This window comes from Anas acuta, chromosome 20, assembly GCF_963932015.1.
Source record: "Anas acuta chromosome 20, bAnaAcu1.1, whole genome shotgun sequence".
NCBI classification, from domain to species: domain Eukaryota; kingdom Metazoa; phylum Chordata; class Aves; order Anseriformes; family Anatidae; genus Anas; species Anas acuta.
The window spans coordinates 7,579,893-7,600,039 of NC_088998.1; the positions used below are offsets into that span (position 1 = coordinate 7,579,893).

General features: G+C 43.4%; 1 protein-coding gene across 3 annotated transcripts in view; it reads right to left on the minus strand.

Moving 5' to 3' along the window:
• NUP214 (nucleoporin 214) overlaps positions 1 to 19,701 on the minus strand; it is a 44,171-nt gene extending 24,470 nt beyond the window's left edge. For all 3 annotated transcript variants that reach the window (XM_068656682.1, XM_068656681.1, XM_068656679.1), the window contains exons 1-22: positions 19,545 to 19,701; positions 18,244 to 18,439; positions 17,299 to 17,450; positions 16,697 to 16,901; positions 15,805 to 15,875; positions 15,414 to 15,477; positions 14,606 to 14,709; positions 13,486 to 13,592; positions 13,002 to 13,068; positions 12,304 to 12,427; positions 10,300 to 10,461; positions 8,754 to 9,204; positions 7,090 to 7,265; positions 6,335 to 6,426; positions 5,645 to 5,734; positions 5,139 to 5,288; positions 4,735 to 4,893; positions 2,468 to 2,571; positions 1,761 to 1,943; positions 1,197 to 1,282; positions 1,019 to 1,102; positions 452 to 697 (exon numbers count right to left, since the gene is read on the minus strand). In XM_068656682.1, the coding sequence (XP_068512783.1) occupies positions 452 to 697; positions 1,019 to 1,102; positions 1,197 to 1,282; positions 1,761 to 1,943; positions 2,468 to 2,571; positions 4,735 to 4,893; positions 5,139 to 5,288; positions 5,645 to 5,734; positions 6,335 to 6,426; positions 7,090 to 7,265; positions 8,754 to 9,204; positions 10,300 to 10,461; positions 12,304 to 12,427; positions 13,002 to 13,068; positions 13,486 to 13,592; positions 14,606 to 14,709; positions 15,414 to 15,477; positions 15,805 to 15,875; positions 16,697 to 16,901; positions 17,299 to 17,450; positions 18,244 to 18,439; positions 19,545 to 19,586 (3,115 nt within the window). In that variant the 5' untranslated portion in view covers positions 19,587 to 19,701. The remainder of the gene's footprint in view (positions 1 to 451; positions 698 to 1,018; positions 1,103 to 1,196; positions 1,283 to 1,760; positions 1,944 to 2,467; positions 2,572 to 4,734; positions 4,894 to 5,138; positions 5,289 to 5,644; positions 5,735 to 6,334; positions 6,427 to 7,089; positions 7,266 to 8,753; positions 9,205 to 10,299; positions 10,462 to 12,303; positions 12,428 to 13,001; positions 13,069 to 13,485; positions 13,593 to 14,605; positions 14,710 to 15,413; positions 15,478 to 15,804; positions 15,876 to 16,696; positions 16,902 to 17,298; positions 17,451 to 18,243; positions 18,440 to 19,544) is intronic.
• Between the last annotated feature and the right edge of the window lie 446 nt (positions 19,702 to 20,147).

Below are 20,147 nucleotides of genomic sequence, written 5' to 3' on the forward strand. Positions count from 1 at the left end.
TTTGGTTTGTTGTTACAGTCAATTCTGCTGACAGCTTATTTTTCATTTAGGGAGGTTCATGTTCTCTGGCTACAGAGATGAAAAAAAACTCTCAGACAAGGAAGCATATGCAAACAGTTCTTACTGTTTCTGGGCTCACTTAGTCCATTCCCACCAAATGCAGAAGTGCTTCAGTCTCCTGTTTTTGAGACGTTATTTTAAGAAATATTTGCCCTTAAGGCAAATTACTAAAGGAAGACAGTGCCACCTACAGCCAGTACAATCTAAAAGTAACAGGCTGTCAAAAAAGTACAGTCAATGAAGCTCTGCTAACTACTTCTGGAAACTTGGGAACATAAACCTGCATGCTGCAATCTCATTAATCCAGGACTTGAAGCACTGTATCCATTACCAGTGCTTCAAGATACTGACAAGAACATGTACAGAACAGGAGACTGCAAAAACAACTCACACAAAGTACCCAGGGAGGGGTGCTGCTTCCCAAAGGGCAGAGACTGAGCCATCAAACCAGGCTGGACAGACGGAGTACGGACCACAGGGGCATGGCGAGGGACTTGGACTGGAGCAGCCTCTTCTTCCTGGTCTGCCACCTGTGGGTCCTCATTTTCCAGAGACTGGGAAACTGAGGATGTTGAACTGACTTCATCCAACTCTTCGTAGTATCTTGTGGACAAAAAGGCAGATCGGGACAAATTTGCTGCAATACCAGAAAAAAAAATAATCATGCGTGTGTGTTAAAGTGAGGGAACCATCCAGCCGAACAGACATACATCCCATTTTAGGATGCTATTCTATTGGCCTGTTTTAACCCTACATTGCTAAGATTTGACTTCTTAACTGCCAGGAAAAGCAACTTTCGGTGAGACAGTAAATGAAGGAAGTTCTTATAAAGAGCAGACGAGGGAGCAGGAAGGGAGAAGGCACTGAAAAGCGAGACACTGCCAAAAACTGGTGCCCACAGCAGATAAGTCACCCTCCTAGAAAGCATTTCAGACTTTTATGGTAGCTAAAGGTTTACCTGGAGCTGTAGACCTAACTGGTGGAGTCTTCCTCTTGGCTAGAAAATTCCTCAACTGTGCCTGTTTCACAGGGGATAATTTAGCTGGAAAATAAAAAAGTTATTAGTCTATACGAAAGCGCAAGTAAACAATAATAAATAAAATCATTTATCTGTGAATATCAGGAAAAGACATTACCAGGTACTTTAGGCAGTGGTTTGGTGTGTGATTCCAAGGTAGTTTTCATCAAGGCATTCCGCAGGCTTTCAAGGTCACTGTCGAAACTGGGACATGGCAGAGCAGTGAAAAAACACAATCAGCAGAAAGAAACCAACCAAAGCAGGAACAAAGAGAGCCAAAAGGAGTCACTAGAACCACTGGCTTAGAACAGTATCTAAAGGAGCCAACTGTTCTATTTAAACACACATTGCTTGAATTACTTTGAAGAGTCAAAGAGCCATTCATTTCTTCCCCCAAATTCAGACAAAAACAGCAGTGCCTCAACCCAGAGGTTTAATTGTCCTGTTTACACTATTATAAAAACGTAACTTTCAGGGGAAATTTCTGATAAGCAAATACTGCATCACAGAATATAAACAATGAGCTTCTGTATTACCTGGCCATAGCTCAGTACCCGTTTAGGACATCCTACTCTCCCCTACCACGTTCACAAAACATCATTCTTTGGAGGACACACCCTTGTATGCTGCTGGGGGCAAGAGCAGAGTGGCAACACCACTCACAAACTGGCGTTTCACGTACCTTTGAGCACTGCTAAGAGAAGACGTATCGCTGGGAACACTCCACTGAGATGTCTGGTTATACAATCGGAGCTGCTGTAAGCTGTTCACCAATTGATTTAGTCTCTTCCTCTGCTGATTGATTATTTCCCGGTTATTAGCCAGGGTGTTAAACAAGGTCTCTCGCTCAGGAACAATCAAACGCCTTCAGACAGCAAATCAAGAGACATGGATAAAGACCATGCTACATATCTGGCCACAAGCAGACATGTCTATACACAGCTGTTTGTTGGTTCCAGCTACTTAAACTCCATGAAGTCAAACACAGTTTGGTCTGAGCACCACTGCAGTTCTGTTCTTTTCAAATGCACATTTCTCCTTTGGACATGCTGAAAGTTTATTCATTTACTAGAAGATGTTATCTATTAGGAAGGTTTAATTAGCTACCACCAGTGTACTTGGTCCCTAAGGAGTTTATTTTACAGGTTTTTCCATAAGCACTGTTTATGTCATGCAGGGAGATGCAGCAAGCACGTAACAAACTCATGAAGCCAAGTTGTGTGAACCTACAGCTTGCCAGTTAGGTATCTTAGCTGAGCTTTAATCATAAATCCCTCAAAAAAGACTGTACTATGAAATGGAAAAAGACTTCTGTCTGTTGATTAGGGACTAACATCTGATTCACTGACAAGTTCCTCACAATTCTGTATTCCAATTTCAGTTACGTACTTCTGCTTTCTCTTCTGTTCCAGGTGCCGATCCCACTCCAAATCCAGAACATCATTCACATCCTGGACAGCAAACTTCACATACTGGTGCAGGCGTCTAATTTCCTGCCATGTAAAATAAAAACAGACTTTAATTGACTTCAGAAATCTGTTTCAGCTGAAGAAGTTGAAGACCCATTGGCTCATTCAGTCCACGCCATGTGACACTTTCCCATATTTCTGCCTGGAAAGTTTTATCCAGCACAACAGAACTCAACGCAATGAAAACTTATTTATTAATTAGCAGAGGAGTACGTAACATGCTCGGCCCAGCCATTTTATCCCAACTCTACACTAGAAATAAGACTTTGTTTGCAAAATACTGCCAGGGCTTCTCAGAAAGGGTGGTACAAACATCAGGCATTGTACAAAACAAACCTTATTTCAAACCTTATTTCCAACAGATGAGTCACTCGTTCCCACTTTACACTGTTGAAGCATCTAACAATTATAGGTGATCAAAGCCTGGCACGCTATTCACATGGCTCTGGGATACCAGCATTTACAGATTATGATTCATGAAAGCATTCAGGAATGCTCATAACTCCCACATTAAGGCAAGGAATTAACTTGATTTTTATAGGTAGAAAAAAAATAAGGCACAGAGAGCATAAAGTGACTTATCCATGACCACATGGTTGCACAACTGGCACAACTAAGCCAGAGATCTCTGGCTACAAGACCTGCTCCCTAAATGAAACCAGCCTTCTGTCTCATAATTGTCATCTCTCCAACCTGTCACAGCACGAACATCTCTTTAATTCCAATCTCGTAAAATGGAAACTGCACTTGGTTTCAGCCCATCTCAACAGAATGTTCCCTTAAATGCAATGAGGAACCAGCCAAGTAACATTGTTTGGGAAGGATTCCATGACAACCATTTTCAAGATACAGCATGAAATTTAAATATGGCATACCCAACCTGAAACCAAATGCAGTACTACTGTGGGCTTAGTTTACACATTACCAAGCACAGGTTTTCTCTCCAGCTATTAAACATCATACAGGGGCAGCTCTCTGAGCAGCAAGTCAATATGGCTGGATATCAGAAAAGCCTCGGGGTCTTTTTTTTTTTTTTTTAAGAAGCTTCATTTAAAGCTAGCATAATAAGTTGATCAAGAGAGCACTGTTGAGCCAGGAGAAGAGGGGTGATGCAAACTGAATAAAGTTTATGTCAGATCAAGCTGTCTTTCTAACAAACTCCCAGAAACTTGACCTGAAAACTCTCTCCTTACATTCCAGTTCATTTCCACTTCTCTCCTACTCTGTCGTTCTTTCCACGTAATCGTCTGTCTACATGAGTGAAACATGCCTTTCAATGTTATCAGCCCTTTCAAGTCACAAGCATAAGCTCGAAAAGTCACAGGAAAATGAGACAAAGAAGGCAGAAAATTAAGACTGAATCAATCTGCAGAGTCCAGGTGAAAATTACGTATCAGACCTAAAGGAAGTTGCTTCATGTCAGCTGATGCCTAGTAACTGTGTGCACGTTCTTAATTCCTACTGTAACAAAGACAACATTCAATTATGTCTTCAGCCTGCTAGTCAAACTCCTTAAGGAGAACTTATCAGTGTACAAAAGACCAAGTATCATTTGGAGAGCACATTCAGCCTATTTTGCCTAGGGTAAAATAGCCCTCTCAGTGCTTCACCCCGGTTTCTTTCATGCCTTTGAAAGCCTCTTCAGGAACTGCTGGTTATCTTCTCCTTTGTGTCCAAGCTTTTAGAGTATCATTTAACTTTAGGCTCAGTCATCCACAAAATTAACCACACAATTTCGGTAAGTCATAGTAAGTCATCAAGTTGTTCTAAAAGGCACTTTTAGATACAAGATACAAATAATTCCAAGAACTCTTCCACAACGTGTTGAAAAGATATTCCTTTAGCTGAAATCCCTGAACAAACACTACAGACTTAGAAGGAACAGGGAGTCAAGAGTCAGGTACTAAGATTAGAACGGACTTGGATCTCAGGTGAGATACTTCCCTTCAGCAGGAATTTTGTCTCATTACAGACAATGTTGGCTAATGTCAACAACACAGAAGCTTTAGCAGAGGATTTTCAGGATATGCTGCAAACTCGGAGAAACAAAATTAATCACATTTTTACCACTCTGTGTCAGAACAGCAATTACCTAGGGCAGAACAAAACCACTGGGCACTTGCACACAGAAGTCTCACTTATTTCATTTAAACCTCTAGATTAGAAGCTGGTTAACATGCTTCATACCTGGAGCTGTGCTTCACTCTTGGGATCCAAGGGTTTCTTATAGAGCAAGCGTAAATAGCCCAAGCTACGATTCCGCTCATTCTGCTCTCTAGCCTCTTCTACCCCTGCAAATCCCTCCAGCAAAGTTGTCTTCAGAATACTAATATCTCCATGAAGTGACTGCAAACAGAACAGATGGGATAAGGTTCAAAGTAACATATTTTCATTGCCATCTCTAACACAGGAGCTCCTGCAAAGGTTTGTCTGAAAGAACAAATGCAAACGTTGCCCCCATGCTAAAGTAGCATATTCAGAGGTTCCATCTACCTTGGTTCAGCACTAGCAGGTTAAATGGAAACACCGGGTGACAAACAGTCATTGCTGAGCAGTTAAGTAGTTTGAAGATGCTCAGACACAATGCTCACCTCTGTTGTCTCTTTAATTTCCAAGAGGAAGGTATGAAGATCATCTGACTCAGTTCGCAACATTTTCATTTCCTCTGGAGTACCCACTTGGAAACAGGCTTTGGAAGTCTGGGCCTTCAGCTCCTCCATCTCCTTTTGGAAATGCGCAATCTGCAAAGTCAAGAAGAAAGCACAGCCACTAAAACACAGCAGGGTCTGGAACAAAAGTCACAGATCATGTTTCTACAACACCATCAAGACCTCTGACTTGACAGGAAAAGCAGGAAATTCTTCTTGCACAGCAACAGGAAGGAATACCCAATTTTTCCAGAACAGCAATTGAAATTAAAGATGACTGAACAGGACACACAAACAGGTTGACTATCTTGTGAAAAATTTCCATTCTGATTCCTAAACTATTGAAAGACCTCATCAAAATACATGTGAACTGAAAAGAAATGGCCGTGCCTCTATACAGTGGTCTTCCAGCTTCTAAAATGAAGAAAACTGCTTGAAAAAGTTCTCACCTCTTCTCTGATTCCTGCTATGACAGGGTCCGAATCCTTCCACTGGTGGACCTGCTTCTCTAAAGCAGCGCTGGGGACTGCTGATTTGCCCTGGAGGAAAAAAACAAACAACCTCACTCCAATATTAAGAATATAGCCCTAGCAACAGGGAGTCTAGAGTATCGAAAAAGGCCTGCTGTTAGAGCTCCATTCAGACAGCAGTCCCTAGGGAGGCAATTGTCATAAGCATAAATATTTGTTCCATTCTATACCAAGAAAAGTATGTGCACATTCCAGGTAGCACTGCAGACTACCTGAAGATATGTGGCTAAAGCTTTGTGAGAGCAAAGGAAATCTTTGTGTGCTGCTCTGTGTTACTGTTTTGATTTTGTTATCCAAAGCTGGTGTCTCTCAAGAAACACCATTCGGTGTTTCTTGACTGCTTTTTAGCTAGGAAAGTAGTTAAGCCTCATTTCCAAAGCATTAGTAAGAATTAGTTTCTACAACTCTGATCATGGCAACATACGTGAAAGTTCGTCCAAGTTATGTGGAGAACATAGTTTTAGTCCCACTGATTAGCTAGTTTATTTTACGTCAAAAGCTATCTAGTTCTTGGACCTAGGAATATTCATTCAGTCCAAGGAATTCTAAGCAATTCATGAGCAACAGAAAGCATTCCCCCTCTAAAAAATCCACTCAAATTCTCATTACCGGAGTAGAGCTTGGCTTTGCTGCCGAAGAGTTAATTTTGGCTGTCTTCTGTAGTAAAGAACCTGAAGGCATACTTTGAGCAGGACGTGCCACTAGAATTTAAAAAGAGAAACGGTCATTTATGAACCTACATTAAGCTTGAGAAAACTGGTTGTGATCAGACTGGTTAATTGCCAGCATCAAATCCAGCAGCGATAGAGGTAGAGGCCCTAGTGAAAGAAAACATCTTCCCCAGGTGCACATTTACTCCCATTCAATTTCTCTGCTAATGGCAACAGCTGTTACTCCCAAATATCTGGCTGCACATTCCTGAAGGACCCCAAGATTCCCAATCACACAATCAGGTGAGAGGTGGAATATTATTCTGCTACCAGATGAATGCGATACAATTTAAACTCGCTTCTGAACACTGAACTCTATATGCTCCAGATGCAAGTCAGGGCACCAATTTGCTTGACTGCCCAGAAACATTCTTAACCAGAGCTATATTGCGGGGCACTGAAAATGCCAGAACTTGCGGCAGAACTTAAGAAGTTGAGCATATTATTTCCCACATGGCTCTGTGGGGAACAAACTGCACAAATGGAGAAAATTCTCAGTTTCAGTACTAATCACAGCATTATGGTGTGCAGATCTACCGCATCAGTAAATGCAGCAGAAAAAATAAAGGATGTGGTGAGGTTGATTTAGTTTCTAAAACTTTCAGAACATTGTTTGTAATATGTTGTTCCCAACAGGATGCATCAGACTCCTACCTGTGGCAGGTGCAGGGGATGAAGCCTTCAGTGGTGTGGTAGGAGAGGCAGAGGGTGGCGTGGACTGACTCAGAGGACCTCCAGAAGCAGTTTTTAAATTGTTGGAAAATGAAAACATCGTGGAACTGGCATGACCACCACTGCTAGTCGGAGATGAGGCATCTACAGCAGAGAACCTGCAGAAGACACAGGGCATCTTTCAGATCTGAACCAGTCCTGGCTGCTTCTCTCCATCCAAAATGAACCACTAAGCTCTAACAAATGAACCACCCCAGGGATCAGCAATAACTTAAGCTCTAGATACAAAATCACAAGTGCAGCTGCTGGAAATGGTGGGAAGGCACCTTCAGGGATATTTCTGAATATGTGGAACCACAAAGTCTGCTACCATAGATCTAGTGAGCAAAAACTAAATGCCAGCAAAAACTACTACCCTGCTTCAAAATGCACCTCATCATTTTGCACAAAAGCACCAAATATAGCAAATCTGAGTCACCCTTCAGTTCCAACCTTGCAGCAAAGTTCAAAGAGAAATTCTGCAAGAGAACATGAACTTCCATTCATCTTCAAACTCAGGCCCTCAAGGCAGCCAAATTAAATTTTCAGCCAATTCACAACCGTATCATTTGCTTTATATACAAAATATCAAATTTAAAAAGCCCTAAGAGCCACCATCAGATGCCTGTGTAGCAAAGACTACCCTAATTAAAAAAAAATAATCATTTGAACCATCAGAAATTTCTTAAGATACATTTACATGAAAATTGCTCTCCACAGACAGTAACTCCAATTAACATAGCCCTGCCTTTTGAACCATTCTTTCTGAGAAAGTGAGGTAAGTCTTGGGAGTTGGACGGAAGAGAGGTGTATGAAACCTGAGAATGTTCATCACTCAAATCTATTTTGCGCAGTTTCTAATCAGTATCAGTTATCCTTCAGCTGGCATGAACTCTCAGCACAAACAAGCTTTGAAGACTTCAGGTCCTGTATTCACTGAGCAAGCATCTATTTAAGAACAACCAAAAAAAAAAAAAAAAAGTCTGGCATCTCCTCTATTCAATACAGGAGTAGGAAAACAAAAAAATCAACTATGGATACAGCTCCTGCCCAGCACTGCAAGCGACTCTAGGTTAGAGGTAAGGAACCTTCAACAAAGAGTGAAAGAAAATCGTGCTACCAGCAACATATTAAATCAGTCTCAAAAAAACTCGAATCCTAGCATCCCTGAAGAGTTCTTCAACCAATTCACCTTGAACCACAGCACTGGATTAATGTTTCATGCCTATGAAGCAGACATGAAAAAACAAAGTCTCTGATAATTTGGTAAGTTACCAATATAACTTTTGGCAACTCCCTCAACTAATATTTTGTCCATGAACATCACCTCTAGTATGGGAATCACTGAGGGTGTTTTTTTGTGTTTTTTTTTTTTGTTTTGTTTTTTTTTTTTTTTTTTTTTTTTTTTCAAAACAGCCAAAGACACCTATATCTTGGATAAAGAGGGGCTGCTTCAGTGTTTTTTTTTGGGTAGCATAGAAAACAGCTGTCAGGGCAAAAAGATAGAAACTACTGTGTGACCTTCAGAACTACCACACACCGTCCACATCTGGAGGGATTTAACAACTACCCAGCTACCACATTATCTAATTTATCTTCGTATTTACTTCTCATTGAGGTTCACTTTGACTGAAGAAGCTGAAGGGGCGAAAGACAACTTCTGCGCAATGGGTGTTGTGGAAGGTGGCGGCCCAGGTGAGCTGTCTGCAGCTGGTTTCAAGCTCATGGATCCAAAAGAGAAGGTGGTGGCAGTAGCTGCAGTGGTGGCAGACGGAGCAGCTGTTACAGATGACTTGGGAGAAGCAGAGGAGAAAGAGAACGTTCCTGCTCCGGGACTGGGAGCCACGGCTTGCTTGGAGGTGTCAGTGGAAAAGGGGTAAGGAGGAGGATCGCTGGTTGTAGTGCCAGGTGGCTTCACAGCTGAAGGCATAAAGGAAAAAGCAGCTGCTCCACCTCCTGCTGGAGGCAGACCTGAGGCAGGGGCAGTAGGAGCAACAGCTGGAACCGTGTCAGGCTTTAAAGAAGTCGGCGGAGTGGTCGGAGATGCGGCAGTACTTCCTGCGGGAAGATAAACAGGTAAAGAAGAGACTCATTTGGTCACACTGACTAATGGAAGAAGGTACTGCAAGGCCAAACACTACGCGATGGGGCAGTTAGGTACTATCTCACTCGTTAGACACACCACAGAGTGAGAAAGAGAGAAGAGGGAGCAGGGCTTCCAGTCCCCATGCCCAACAACTGTTACAGAAATTGCAAAAACCCCGAGACATTATCAATACTACAGTTTCCCCAAGTCTGTCCGGATTACTGTGGCCTGGAGTTTCCTGTGAAAAGCCTTCACCTTTCTCCACTGATTTTGATAAGGTTCCTGCCAGCTCAAATTAAACAGGCTGTCAGCACACTAGCCAGCCAGCACTGCAGAGAGGCAGGCTGCCAGGCAAAAGCATTCTGTTTGGAGGAGACGTAAGTTTGGGATTATGTAAGAAAATGGTGGGTTTGCAATTACTGCATGCAGGCAGAGAAGCAGAACGACCAACTGACCTGCACACGCCAGCATAAGAAACTGCTTACTTCACGTTGCATATCACAACCAATACACACTCAGAAAAAGCTACTGCTCTACCTGCTAACACTGTTTTCACAGCACTGCAGAAAGCTATTGTTTAAATAAGCTCTTGCTGCAGCCAAACACTTCTGTTTACATCATCGCCTCCCATGGCAAAACACATGGAAGAAAACCCTTCTCCTTTTGGGAGTGTGCAGACCCTGCTCTGGGTCTTGATCCTTATCACCAAGCAGAGCCTGCAGTCACTGCTGCAGTTTCACTCACACCACCCCAAAGCTGGGCAAAGGGCCTCCTACATGTAGAAGTGCTTTGACCCCGTTCCCCAAAGGCTGATTGCACATTAGAAACTAACTGCAGTCTGCAAAGTGCTTGAGATCTCCTATGGTAAACAGGACTAAATAATTTCACTCAGATGTGCAGAAGATGGAGAACTTTCCTGGGAGCAGAAAACACCCAAGAACTGCTTCCATTACCATTATAAAGAAAAGTAAAAAACATTTTACGTGACTGCATACATGTCAGAATACCGAACTTACAGAAAAAGATCCACAAATGCAAGTGTTTCCTTAGCCCACTGGAGCCCTTACCTGTTGATTTTGGTGCTCTCTCCCCTGCTGTCACCAATGGCTCTGGGGTCACGATAAGCGATCTGACCCCTGGGTTTTGATTGATCATATAAAATGGGCAGAGTACACCATCCGTGGAGAGCAAGATCAGAACGGGTGCTGGAGGAAGGGTCTTCTCATCACCTGCCAGAGACCATACACATAAGCCTTGCAACCAAAGTTTCCTGTCTTGTTCCTGCTGGCACGTGACTTGCTTACCACAACATTTCTTACATTTCTGCCTTCTTGCTTTAACTTATATCTTTGTTCCCGTACTTCCCCCTGAATGCCCCGTATATTTTTTTTCCTTCTTTATTCTTCCCTATTCCTGACTTCATACTTTATAAATTCATGGATGAAAGACAAAAGGTTATTTTTGACAATTAAATATAATTTCCTGACTGTCAAAGCCTAACCTTCACCCATGAATTTCTGTGCCAAGCATTTTCATATTTTCAGGTAATCCTTTCTTTTCAGCTATATGCTGCTCCCTTCTTCAACCCTCAGTTCCTGTCAGCAACTCTCCACATTCCACTGGGTCCTAATAGACCACTAATATTCTTAAGGTAAGAAATAATTGCTAGATAGGATGCTTTTCAAGTGTAAAGACAGCCAACATAAAAAACAATAATCCTGTAAACAAGTCTGGTAATTTGAACCTCTGATATAAAATACTTCCATTTTGTGCAGCTGACAGTTGAAGGCCCTGACCTACTCTGTACATTTCTAAAACTTTTTCTGTAAGTTTAAGTATACTTAATTAAAAAAAAAGTAAATCTAGGATGCAGGAAGAACTGCTATAATTTCCACTCGTGTTTTTTCTTCTGTTGGCCCATGCAGGGTGTGCCTACACTCCCTCTATTGGCTCTTGCTGGGGAAGGGCAGTTTCTACATGGAAACATGCTCCAGGACAAATATGGTTTCTTTTCAATCCAAGCTTGTTGTGAACTGCAAAGCCAAATAATGTGCAGCCAAAAAGCAGCTGATTACACTCTGTGAGAACACACAGAACGTGTCAGCAACAAGCTTCTCCAAAAACCTTTCTATAAACTGAGGTAGCACAACCTAGGCTTAAAAAAGCTGTTCTGACAGACTCCTTAATTCAATAACTGTATAGATTAACAAAGAAAATACTTCAAATTCAATTTTGTGTTAAAGTACACAGTTTGACCTCAATTCCCTGCTGTAGTTTTCATTCAGGTAAAGGCTGCTGCAGTTCACAGTTAATCGGCACCCTCCTGTGCTCTTCAGGAATTCTTGACTGCAGTACCTTCCACTCTGCCTGAAGGCATCTTTATTTCAGCGCCTCTGGGTTTCAAGGGAGAGTTTTCAGAATTCACTAAAGTACAGCACAATAGCTCAGATGTATCTTCAGCTTCAGCCTCTGACAATGTGCTTTGAAGAGCCTTCAGGCAGCACAGAAGGTACAGCAATAATGCAGCTGGCTAGATGCAGAGCGCAGCAGGGTTCAGTCAGTACAGGCTCTGTGCTTTAATGTGGAATTAAAACCTACACATTCACCTCAACGATCCTTGCTTTTTCTGGTTTTGAAACTAACCCCTTTTTGTCCTTTAGATCACCGCAGATGTACTTAATACAAACAGTTATGCAAAATGACACAAGTTATGAGCATAATGGGGAAAGTCAGACAGGCAGTTTGAAATCCCTGAGGTTAGAATATGACCCCTTTAAACTCACTGCTACCCCATTTCTGTAAAAAACAGACATAGCTCAGGTGCTTTCTCTTCCACATCTGTTACTGTAGCATCCCAGTCTGCTGCAGCCTTTCAGGAAGAACCATATTTAACACCTTGCCATTTAAATCCCTACACAGAGGTAATCACACATGTGCTATGTGCTTGCTATAAAGATGCAGGACAGATTCTGTCAGAACCATCTCCCAGGACCCTAAGCACCAGATTGCCCCTCAAAAATCTTTTATTTCTACCGTTGGACTATTCCACAAGAAAAATTAACAACACTTACTGATTGGGATGGGCATGTTACTGGTGTAGTCCACAGCAACACCAACAGGCAAAGTATCATCGCTCTTCTCTGTCACAGGAAGTTCTGCTCTGCTGGAGTCCTCCAGAACCCATGACTCCCAGTTCTGCAAGAAGCAAAAATATTATTTCGACTACTGCTTTCCTGTGTTCAGTCTTATTTAGAACATTAGTCTACTACAGTTGAAAGATGTGATTGTAAAAAAGCTGGAGAGGATCTACCTGCCCTGTCAGGTAAACAAATGTCAGAATTATCAGGGCCCTCCACAGATTTGTCTGTGGTTTCTTCCCTAGCAATGTATGACAGAGTTGAGGTCAGACTCAAGGACAAATAGTCAATGTTTTACCTCAATATGACTTCATATGAATCACTTTTTATTCCAGCAAATTTGACCACATTTTTAGATTACCAACCAAATCACAAAAAATAGACTTGGGGTACTTGGTTCACAGCATACTGTGTTTGTTTATCCTTTCTCCTTTGTGTCAGTCATCTTCTTGTCACCTAAGGCTTACATTTACATTAATATTTTGTGCAACTCGGTTGTAAAAAGAAAGGCATTTGATTTTTTTAAACATACCATTTTGTTATATTTCAGATACTAGAAAGGTTTTACTTGCTTAGATTTTCAAGAAACAGGAGGTACATACACACAAGTGCAACAGGAAGAAAAATATTACCTGATCTCCTTGCCTTGCTAGGATGCTGACTTCTGTGGAAGCTGCTGAAGCTGCCAGAACTAAATCCCTGTAAGCAAAAATACAAATATGACACTCCAGGGCAAGGTCCCCAGCTCCCCTAATCATCACCATATTCATATCTAATAAAGTTACAATAACAACATGAAACTGACTGTTCCTCTCAAAACATGTGACACGGGAAACTGTTACAATACATGTAGATTTTAAACAATCTTATGTACCTGTATGAAGATAACACACATTCTCATCAGACAAATTAGTATGTCAGTATGGAGATAAAGCACGCGAGAAAAATAGGCTGTACTTTATATATATAAAATAAAGCATTTTCAAAGTTGTAATTTCATTTGGCTCATATTCGGGTGTTACATAATTTACAGAAGGGATAAACAACACATGGAGAAGCTTAGATGACTCAGACATACACAACAAGGAAAAGACTGCCACAATTCATGCAACTCACCATTCCTCAACATAGTTGAGGAAGTAATGATGCTGTCTCTCTGTGCAGCTCCCATAGCAAGGCTCCATGAAATTCACAAACTTCTCCGGTCTCTTCTCTTCCTTTTTCTGGAAGACCAACATTGATAATTTACCTTCCAGTACAGAAACCAAATAATTTCACATAAAACATGAGTGCGTCATAGTCACAGGGTACAGCAATAATTGCCTATGTACTTCAGAAGAGAACAGGCATCAAAAACAAAAAAACCCTCCTCCAAAAGATAAAGGGACAAGAAGAAGTTTACCAGGGCCTTACCAATATAATCAGACCCCAAAACATCCTTAACCTAAACAAATACACACAAAAATCCGTTACATATATTACAACTCTACATCAGGTAAGGTTTTTTCCTGAGTGTTGTTTCAGACTAAGTCTTCACATCATAATTTGATGTCATCAGACAACAGGTTACTGATAAGTTTCCACATAGATATTACTTCCTCCACCTAGTCCCCATCCAACACCAAAACCAAAATTTACAGTAGGATCTGTGACTGACCACAGCTGTTGCAAAGAAGCTGACTTAACCCACATGGAACTGGGGAGAGGCCTTTGCTTTAGATACCCAACTGTCACCTTTTGAATGGATCACCTGGTGGTGTAAACCCGGTTTCTCTGGAGTTCATTAAAAGGATGCGAATGTCTCTCAGCTTTAGCCAGAGAGCATGGTGGAAGTCAACCTGGGGCTCAGCCCAACTTAACGGTATAAAAAGCTAAACAACTAGGATAAGAATTTTAAAGAGAGGAATAGACTTCAGTTGGTTTCAAACCACGTATTCCTCCCTAGCAACTGGGGACACCCAGCGTCATGACAGCGAGCACACAGAGACAGGTAACAGAATCATATTTGTACTGTGATCTAACCATGAATTGCAACTGCTGCATTGTGCCTGTATCAGTATCTGTACCAGTTTTCTAAATTTGAAGTCCCATGTAACATCAAGTATCTTCCAATAAGAGAATCTGATATTAAACATTTCACCCTCTGTGCGTGGAATACCTAAAAGAACCTGGTCAGAGACTCTGACAGTATCAAAAGCAACAAAGAGTTCTGTAGCTGAGATGTGTTTGCACTTACAGGCAATATGGCTATGACCACGTCTGGAGGTGTTTCCAGTGTCCCATCCTCTGCTGCATACACAATAGTGAAGACGTACGTGCCAATCCACAGCACATCCAGAACTGGAAGAGAAGGAAACAAACACCTCTTGAAACACTTCAGAATACTTCCTCATACAGTGATTTTAACTATGTCCAGCACACAAAAGTAATGACTGCTAGAAAATAAGGAACACGCTATCCTCTAAATTACCAAGATTAAGAATTTCAATGATCTGTCTGCAAAGCATCAGTCATACTAGCAGGAAAACTATTTGATCCCAGGAATTCTAAATACAAACCAAAACCATGCATTTGATTTGCATCAAGATATCACGGGCCAAACAGCACCACTGTTTCTAAAAACAGGTAATATTTTGACACACGCAGATGAAGTGCTTCTGCTTTTCCATACTTACTACCTTGACACTTTATTGAAGAGTCAAAATGAAGAAACAAAACTTGCATGAAACAGGAGAATGGATTTATATCCAGAAATCTCCATGCTGAAGGGAGGTTACTTGTGATAGTACCGTTACATCAGTGAGCAAAAATTAATTTTTAAAAATGCATATTTAAAACATTTTAGCAATAGACAAGGATTTTGGCCCACAGTTAGTTTTTTCTATACAACCTAGAGATAAAGCTTTTTCCCCTCAAATAATTAAAAAGCATAATGTAATTATGTAACCAGGGTACTATACAGCAGCTATAACTAAAAATAAAAGAGGATGAATGAGTAAAAACATTTTAAAAGAGGAAGCAAGTTTAAAAATAAGAAGCTATACCTTTAACAGGATTTTCTGGTTCATAAAAGGGAGGACAAGGGATTACTTTCTTCTCCTGTAGATTCTGTAAATAAAACAATATTAAATACAAAGACCCCAAACAAATCCAACTGCAAGTTTTGGAGAAAGTCCAGAGAACTGCTTTAGAGCAACTAACACACTGCTTACCACTTGTCACATGCCACTCTGATGTCACTACATTTAAGTAGTGGGTGCAAACATCAAATTAAACCCAGCATTGGTCTAAGACATTTTAATAACAGTGAAGTGGATGGGCATCATCACATGGCCCATGCCACCCAACCAAATTCTATAGACAGAGATGCAAAGGAAATAAAGCCTTTTGTAAACCGGTGAGCAGACATCAGGTTTTACTGGCAACAATACTTACAGGCAGATACTGCACCACAGTGCCATTTTGCCTCCCTACAGCCAGTTGTTTTCCCTTCGGGCTCCAACACACTAAGCAAAAAAGAGAATTTCATCAGCAGTAAGGAAATTACAGTTACAAGATCCCACAAAAGCAGGACCAGTAAGTCAAAACTGTGCATTTTTCCTTTGCAAAATCCCATAAAGCTGAACAATTAATTTGCCTTTTCAATTACAGACAGCAAGAAGAGCTGAGTTTCTTAGCAAGCATACCAGTGAAGCTTCAGACAGGTTTAAACTTCCCTCACACCTGCAGCCATACAGCCTTACATTGCCCTGTGGGGGATGCTCATAGCCACTTAGGAATATAATAGCTTACATCCTAAACATATGCTTCAGTTGGCACAAGCATATAGGGACAAATTAAACTGAAGAGAGAGGCCTAGAAGTTATATCAGAGCTGCAACAAAGATGCACAGATTGCGCTAAATCTGAGAGAGGGGGGCACGGTGCTAATTACTGATGTGATTACATTAGTGCAGTTTAGGTTTACACCACATCTGCTCAGGATCAAAACAGGGCAGCGTGGCAATCATCCAGTCACAGAGAAAGCACGGATGCTCAGATCAAAACCCAACAGGTGATTACCACAGATTTATTTGTACGCTTCCCTGCAAACCACAGGCAGGCACACCTGTGGTTTCCAACTCACTGGCTGCAGCTCCTCCAATCAACTGGGAAAGAGCAGTTACATCACACACCATTTTCAGAGTCTTAGGGATTTTAAATCCTTCCTGTTTGCAATTTCTTTTATTCTTTAAGAAACCACCTCCCTGAGACAAACTTTCTTACGCCTACCCACCTCCATTCCTAAGTGCCCAACATTCTGCACCTCGCCCAAGGCTGCCACTCACCAGATGTAACAGCCACAGAGGACGGCAGCGTGGCGTACACTTTGACAGAGTCCGTGACCTGCAGGACAGAGATGCTGCCATCCGACAGGCAGATGGCCACCATGGTGGGGCTAGCAGGGTTCCACTTCAGGTCATTGACCACCGCTGCGCTTCCCGAGTCCTTGGCCAGTTTGTGATAAGCAAAGGGACGTTTCTGCTGTTTCGCCTTTTACAAAAGACAAATATTTGAGACAGTCAGACAGAGCATGAAAACGAGTTCTCACAAAGTCACAATCCAAAGCAGTTCTGGTCTCCCAATAAATTAACAACTGATGGAAATAAATTGGGTAACAGTTTTTAAGCTAAAAAGGGTACAGTTACATTAGACAGTAGGAAGAAGTTGTTTACTCTGAGGGTGGTGAGGCATTGGACCAGATTGCCCAGAGAAGCTGTGGATGCCCCATCCCAGGAAGAGTTCAAAGCATATTTTGAGTTTAATAAAAAAAAACTCCTTTACAAGACAAAGAGGCAGAAAATCCCACCCAAGGCATGACACTTCTTGTGTTCTAATCTGGGTCAAAGGAAAAAAAAAAAAAAAAAAAACCTCTTTGCATGTACTTTACCTGATTAAAGAATGTGCGGACATCAAAAAAGCCAATGAAGGAACCGATGTCACTGGACATCATACAGACGGACAGCGTGAGGTTATCGCAGCTTAGAGCCAAGTGCTGCACAGGGAACTTCAGGGGAACTACGGTACTCTGGACATTCTCCACTTGAAACACAAAAACCAAGTAAGACAGGATGAAGTGTACAAATTTAAAGAGCAAAAACTTTTAAAACAACGCAGAAAGGACAAGTTTATGCAAGTCACTTAACAGACAGTCCTATAAACAGCAGCTGTCAGAGCTGATGCAGCAAATGCACTGAGTGAAGGCAAGCCCCTTCATCTCTATCTATACAGTCTCCAGAGTCTCTCAAATTTCTCAGAAAAGAAAATGTCCCTTTCCTTCCTCACTAATCTGCAAGAACTACTAAGCAGACGTATTTTGGGTTTTCCTTGCAGTGCATATGGGAACTTTGGGTAGCACAGTTACTAAGGACAAGATGAGAATGAAAACCAAGTGGTTTTCATTGCCAGCAAATTTTTATGCCACCAAATGCACTTCGGTTTTGAAGTGGCAGAACAGTCACTGCTTCCTCTCTCGCAGGACAGTCCAAACAGAGAAACTGGTGTGAGAACTGTGTCCCCCTCTCCACTCGCCTACATCCCTGACCCACACGCAAGCCCACGGCTCAGAGACTGGCTACCACAAGAGCAGGTACCCAAATGTGACTGGAACCTGAAAAGGCACAACCAGCATCCTGGTGGCTTGATCCCACTGATTCTACTTCATTTCAGTTAGAGGCACAGCAAATACTGGTCCTGCCTTCTATACAAGAAGGCACAGTAATTTCAAACACATAAAAGGCCACAACAAGGACTGTGTCAGAAGCCAAGAGCTCCATAGCATGAAACCCACACAAAGCTGTCTCTGCAGCGACCATGAGCCACAAACGCGCCTCACCAATTTTATTGGGATCTTCTCCCAGCTGATTTTGCATGAGAAGATTCCTGGTCTGGAAGATCTGCAGGCTGGTTCCCCCACCAGCAAAGACCAGCCCATACTTGTTGGACACGGCGAGGAGGCTGGAGCGCTCTTTGGGGAGATCGTCAGGAGCATCAAAGATGCGGACCTTCTTCAGTGCTCTGAACTGAAAATCCTGTCGTGGGAGAGAGGAGACGTAGCTGTATGCGTGCAGACAAAGAGGAAGACTTCACTTCGGTTTCTCTAAGACAATAAGCTGAAAGTCTCTCCACGAAAGCTGCAGAATACCCACATCCATGCTACCCCTGGCCAACCTATCACCTTTTCTGTCTTCCCTAAGTAATACAGAGATCACACGCCAGTTTTGCCTGGTGCATCTCTCTTCTACCCAACAGCCTGTTTTCATAAAACTTGTAGGAGCTGAACTTGAGGCATCTAACTCCTCTCAGAAATATGCCTGAAACTAGCCAATTGACACAGAAGAGGAAAAAAGGAAAGAAGAGGGAACATAGCAGAAATAAAATGTGATAGAATAAAACCTGTTCCCTTAAAGCTACAAAGCACACAAGGTGTAGTTAGAGCACTCTATCTAACACCACTAATTCAAATCAAGCCTCTGGTTTTTAGTTCATTTTGCCAAAGCACGGAGTAAATGCATTTCTGCAACCTGGGAGGACTGCAGAAGCTCAGAACCCTCTGCAAACCGAGCAGCCCAGGTGCCTGAGCAGGAAGCAGCTGCACAAATCCACACAGGCTCGAGCAGCCTGCGCGAACAGCCCCGTCCTGCTCACACAGCCTGGGACACACACGGGCGGGCTGGGCTGGCAGCACTGCTCGGCTTCGTGCTGCCCAAAGGCAGACAACCACACACACTGTTCCCAAAAGCAGATTCCCCACAGAAGGCCCGCCCAGGAGACCTCAGAACCCCCCAGGAGACCTCAGAACCCCCTCCCTGCTCCCCAACAGCCTCCCCCTGCAGCTCAGAAGAAACCCAGCAGAGCCCCCAGCCCCTCCTGCCCCCAGGCTCCCCCAAACCCCTTTTCCACCACACCCCAAGCCAGCCTTTCCCCCCAGCCCTCCACAAACACCCCCAAACCCCTGAGGATCCCCCCAAAAGCCCCCCCCCAGCCCTTCCCCCCACCCCCGGTGCCCCCCCCAGCCTAGGCCGAACCCCCCCAAACCCCCCATAACCGCACTCCCCCGGCAGCCTGCCACCCCCTGCGTGCCCAGGGCCGCCCCCCCGCTCTCCACAAGCTGCTGGCTGCCGGCCCTCGCCCTGCCTTCATCTCCCGCTCGGGGATCACGTTCATGTCGTCCCCCATGGCTCCAGCCCGGCCCCCGCCGCCTCAGCGCCGCCGCCGGGGAAGCTCCGCTCGCTTCCGCTTCCGGCGGGGCCGCTCTAGCCGCGCTACTCTATGATCCGGGGGAGGAGTCCTCCAAGGGGGGGGGGGCGGAGGGGAAAATAAGGGGCGGCTGCTGAGGGTGGAAGGGGTGCCGGGGCTGTGGTTAATAAAGGTTAATAAATTTGTGCTGTTTGGGTGTTCCTGAGTCGGGTCTGTGCTGATTATGAGCGGGGGGCTGCTGCAGGGCACACCCCAAAGCCATGAGGGGACCCCAATGAGGGAACCCTAATGAGGGGACCCCATGGCGCTGAAGGGACCCCACAGCCCTCAGGGACCCACCGGGGCCAGGCGCTGGCACAGATCTGGCTGCCAACGAAGCCGGAGCCTTCCCTCCCAGCCCATCAACCTCCATGGGGTCGTGCTGCTGCTTTTATGGGTCCAACAGCACTGGAGCCCCAAGGAAACCCCAGTCCCTTCATGGGGGTAAATGTGGTCTGGTGCTTGAGGCTGGTCCTTGTGCACCACCTGAGCACACGCTGA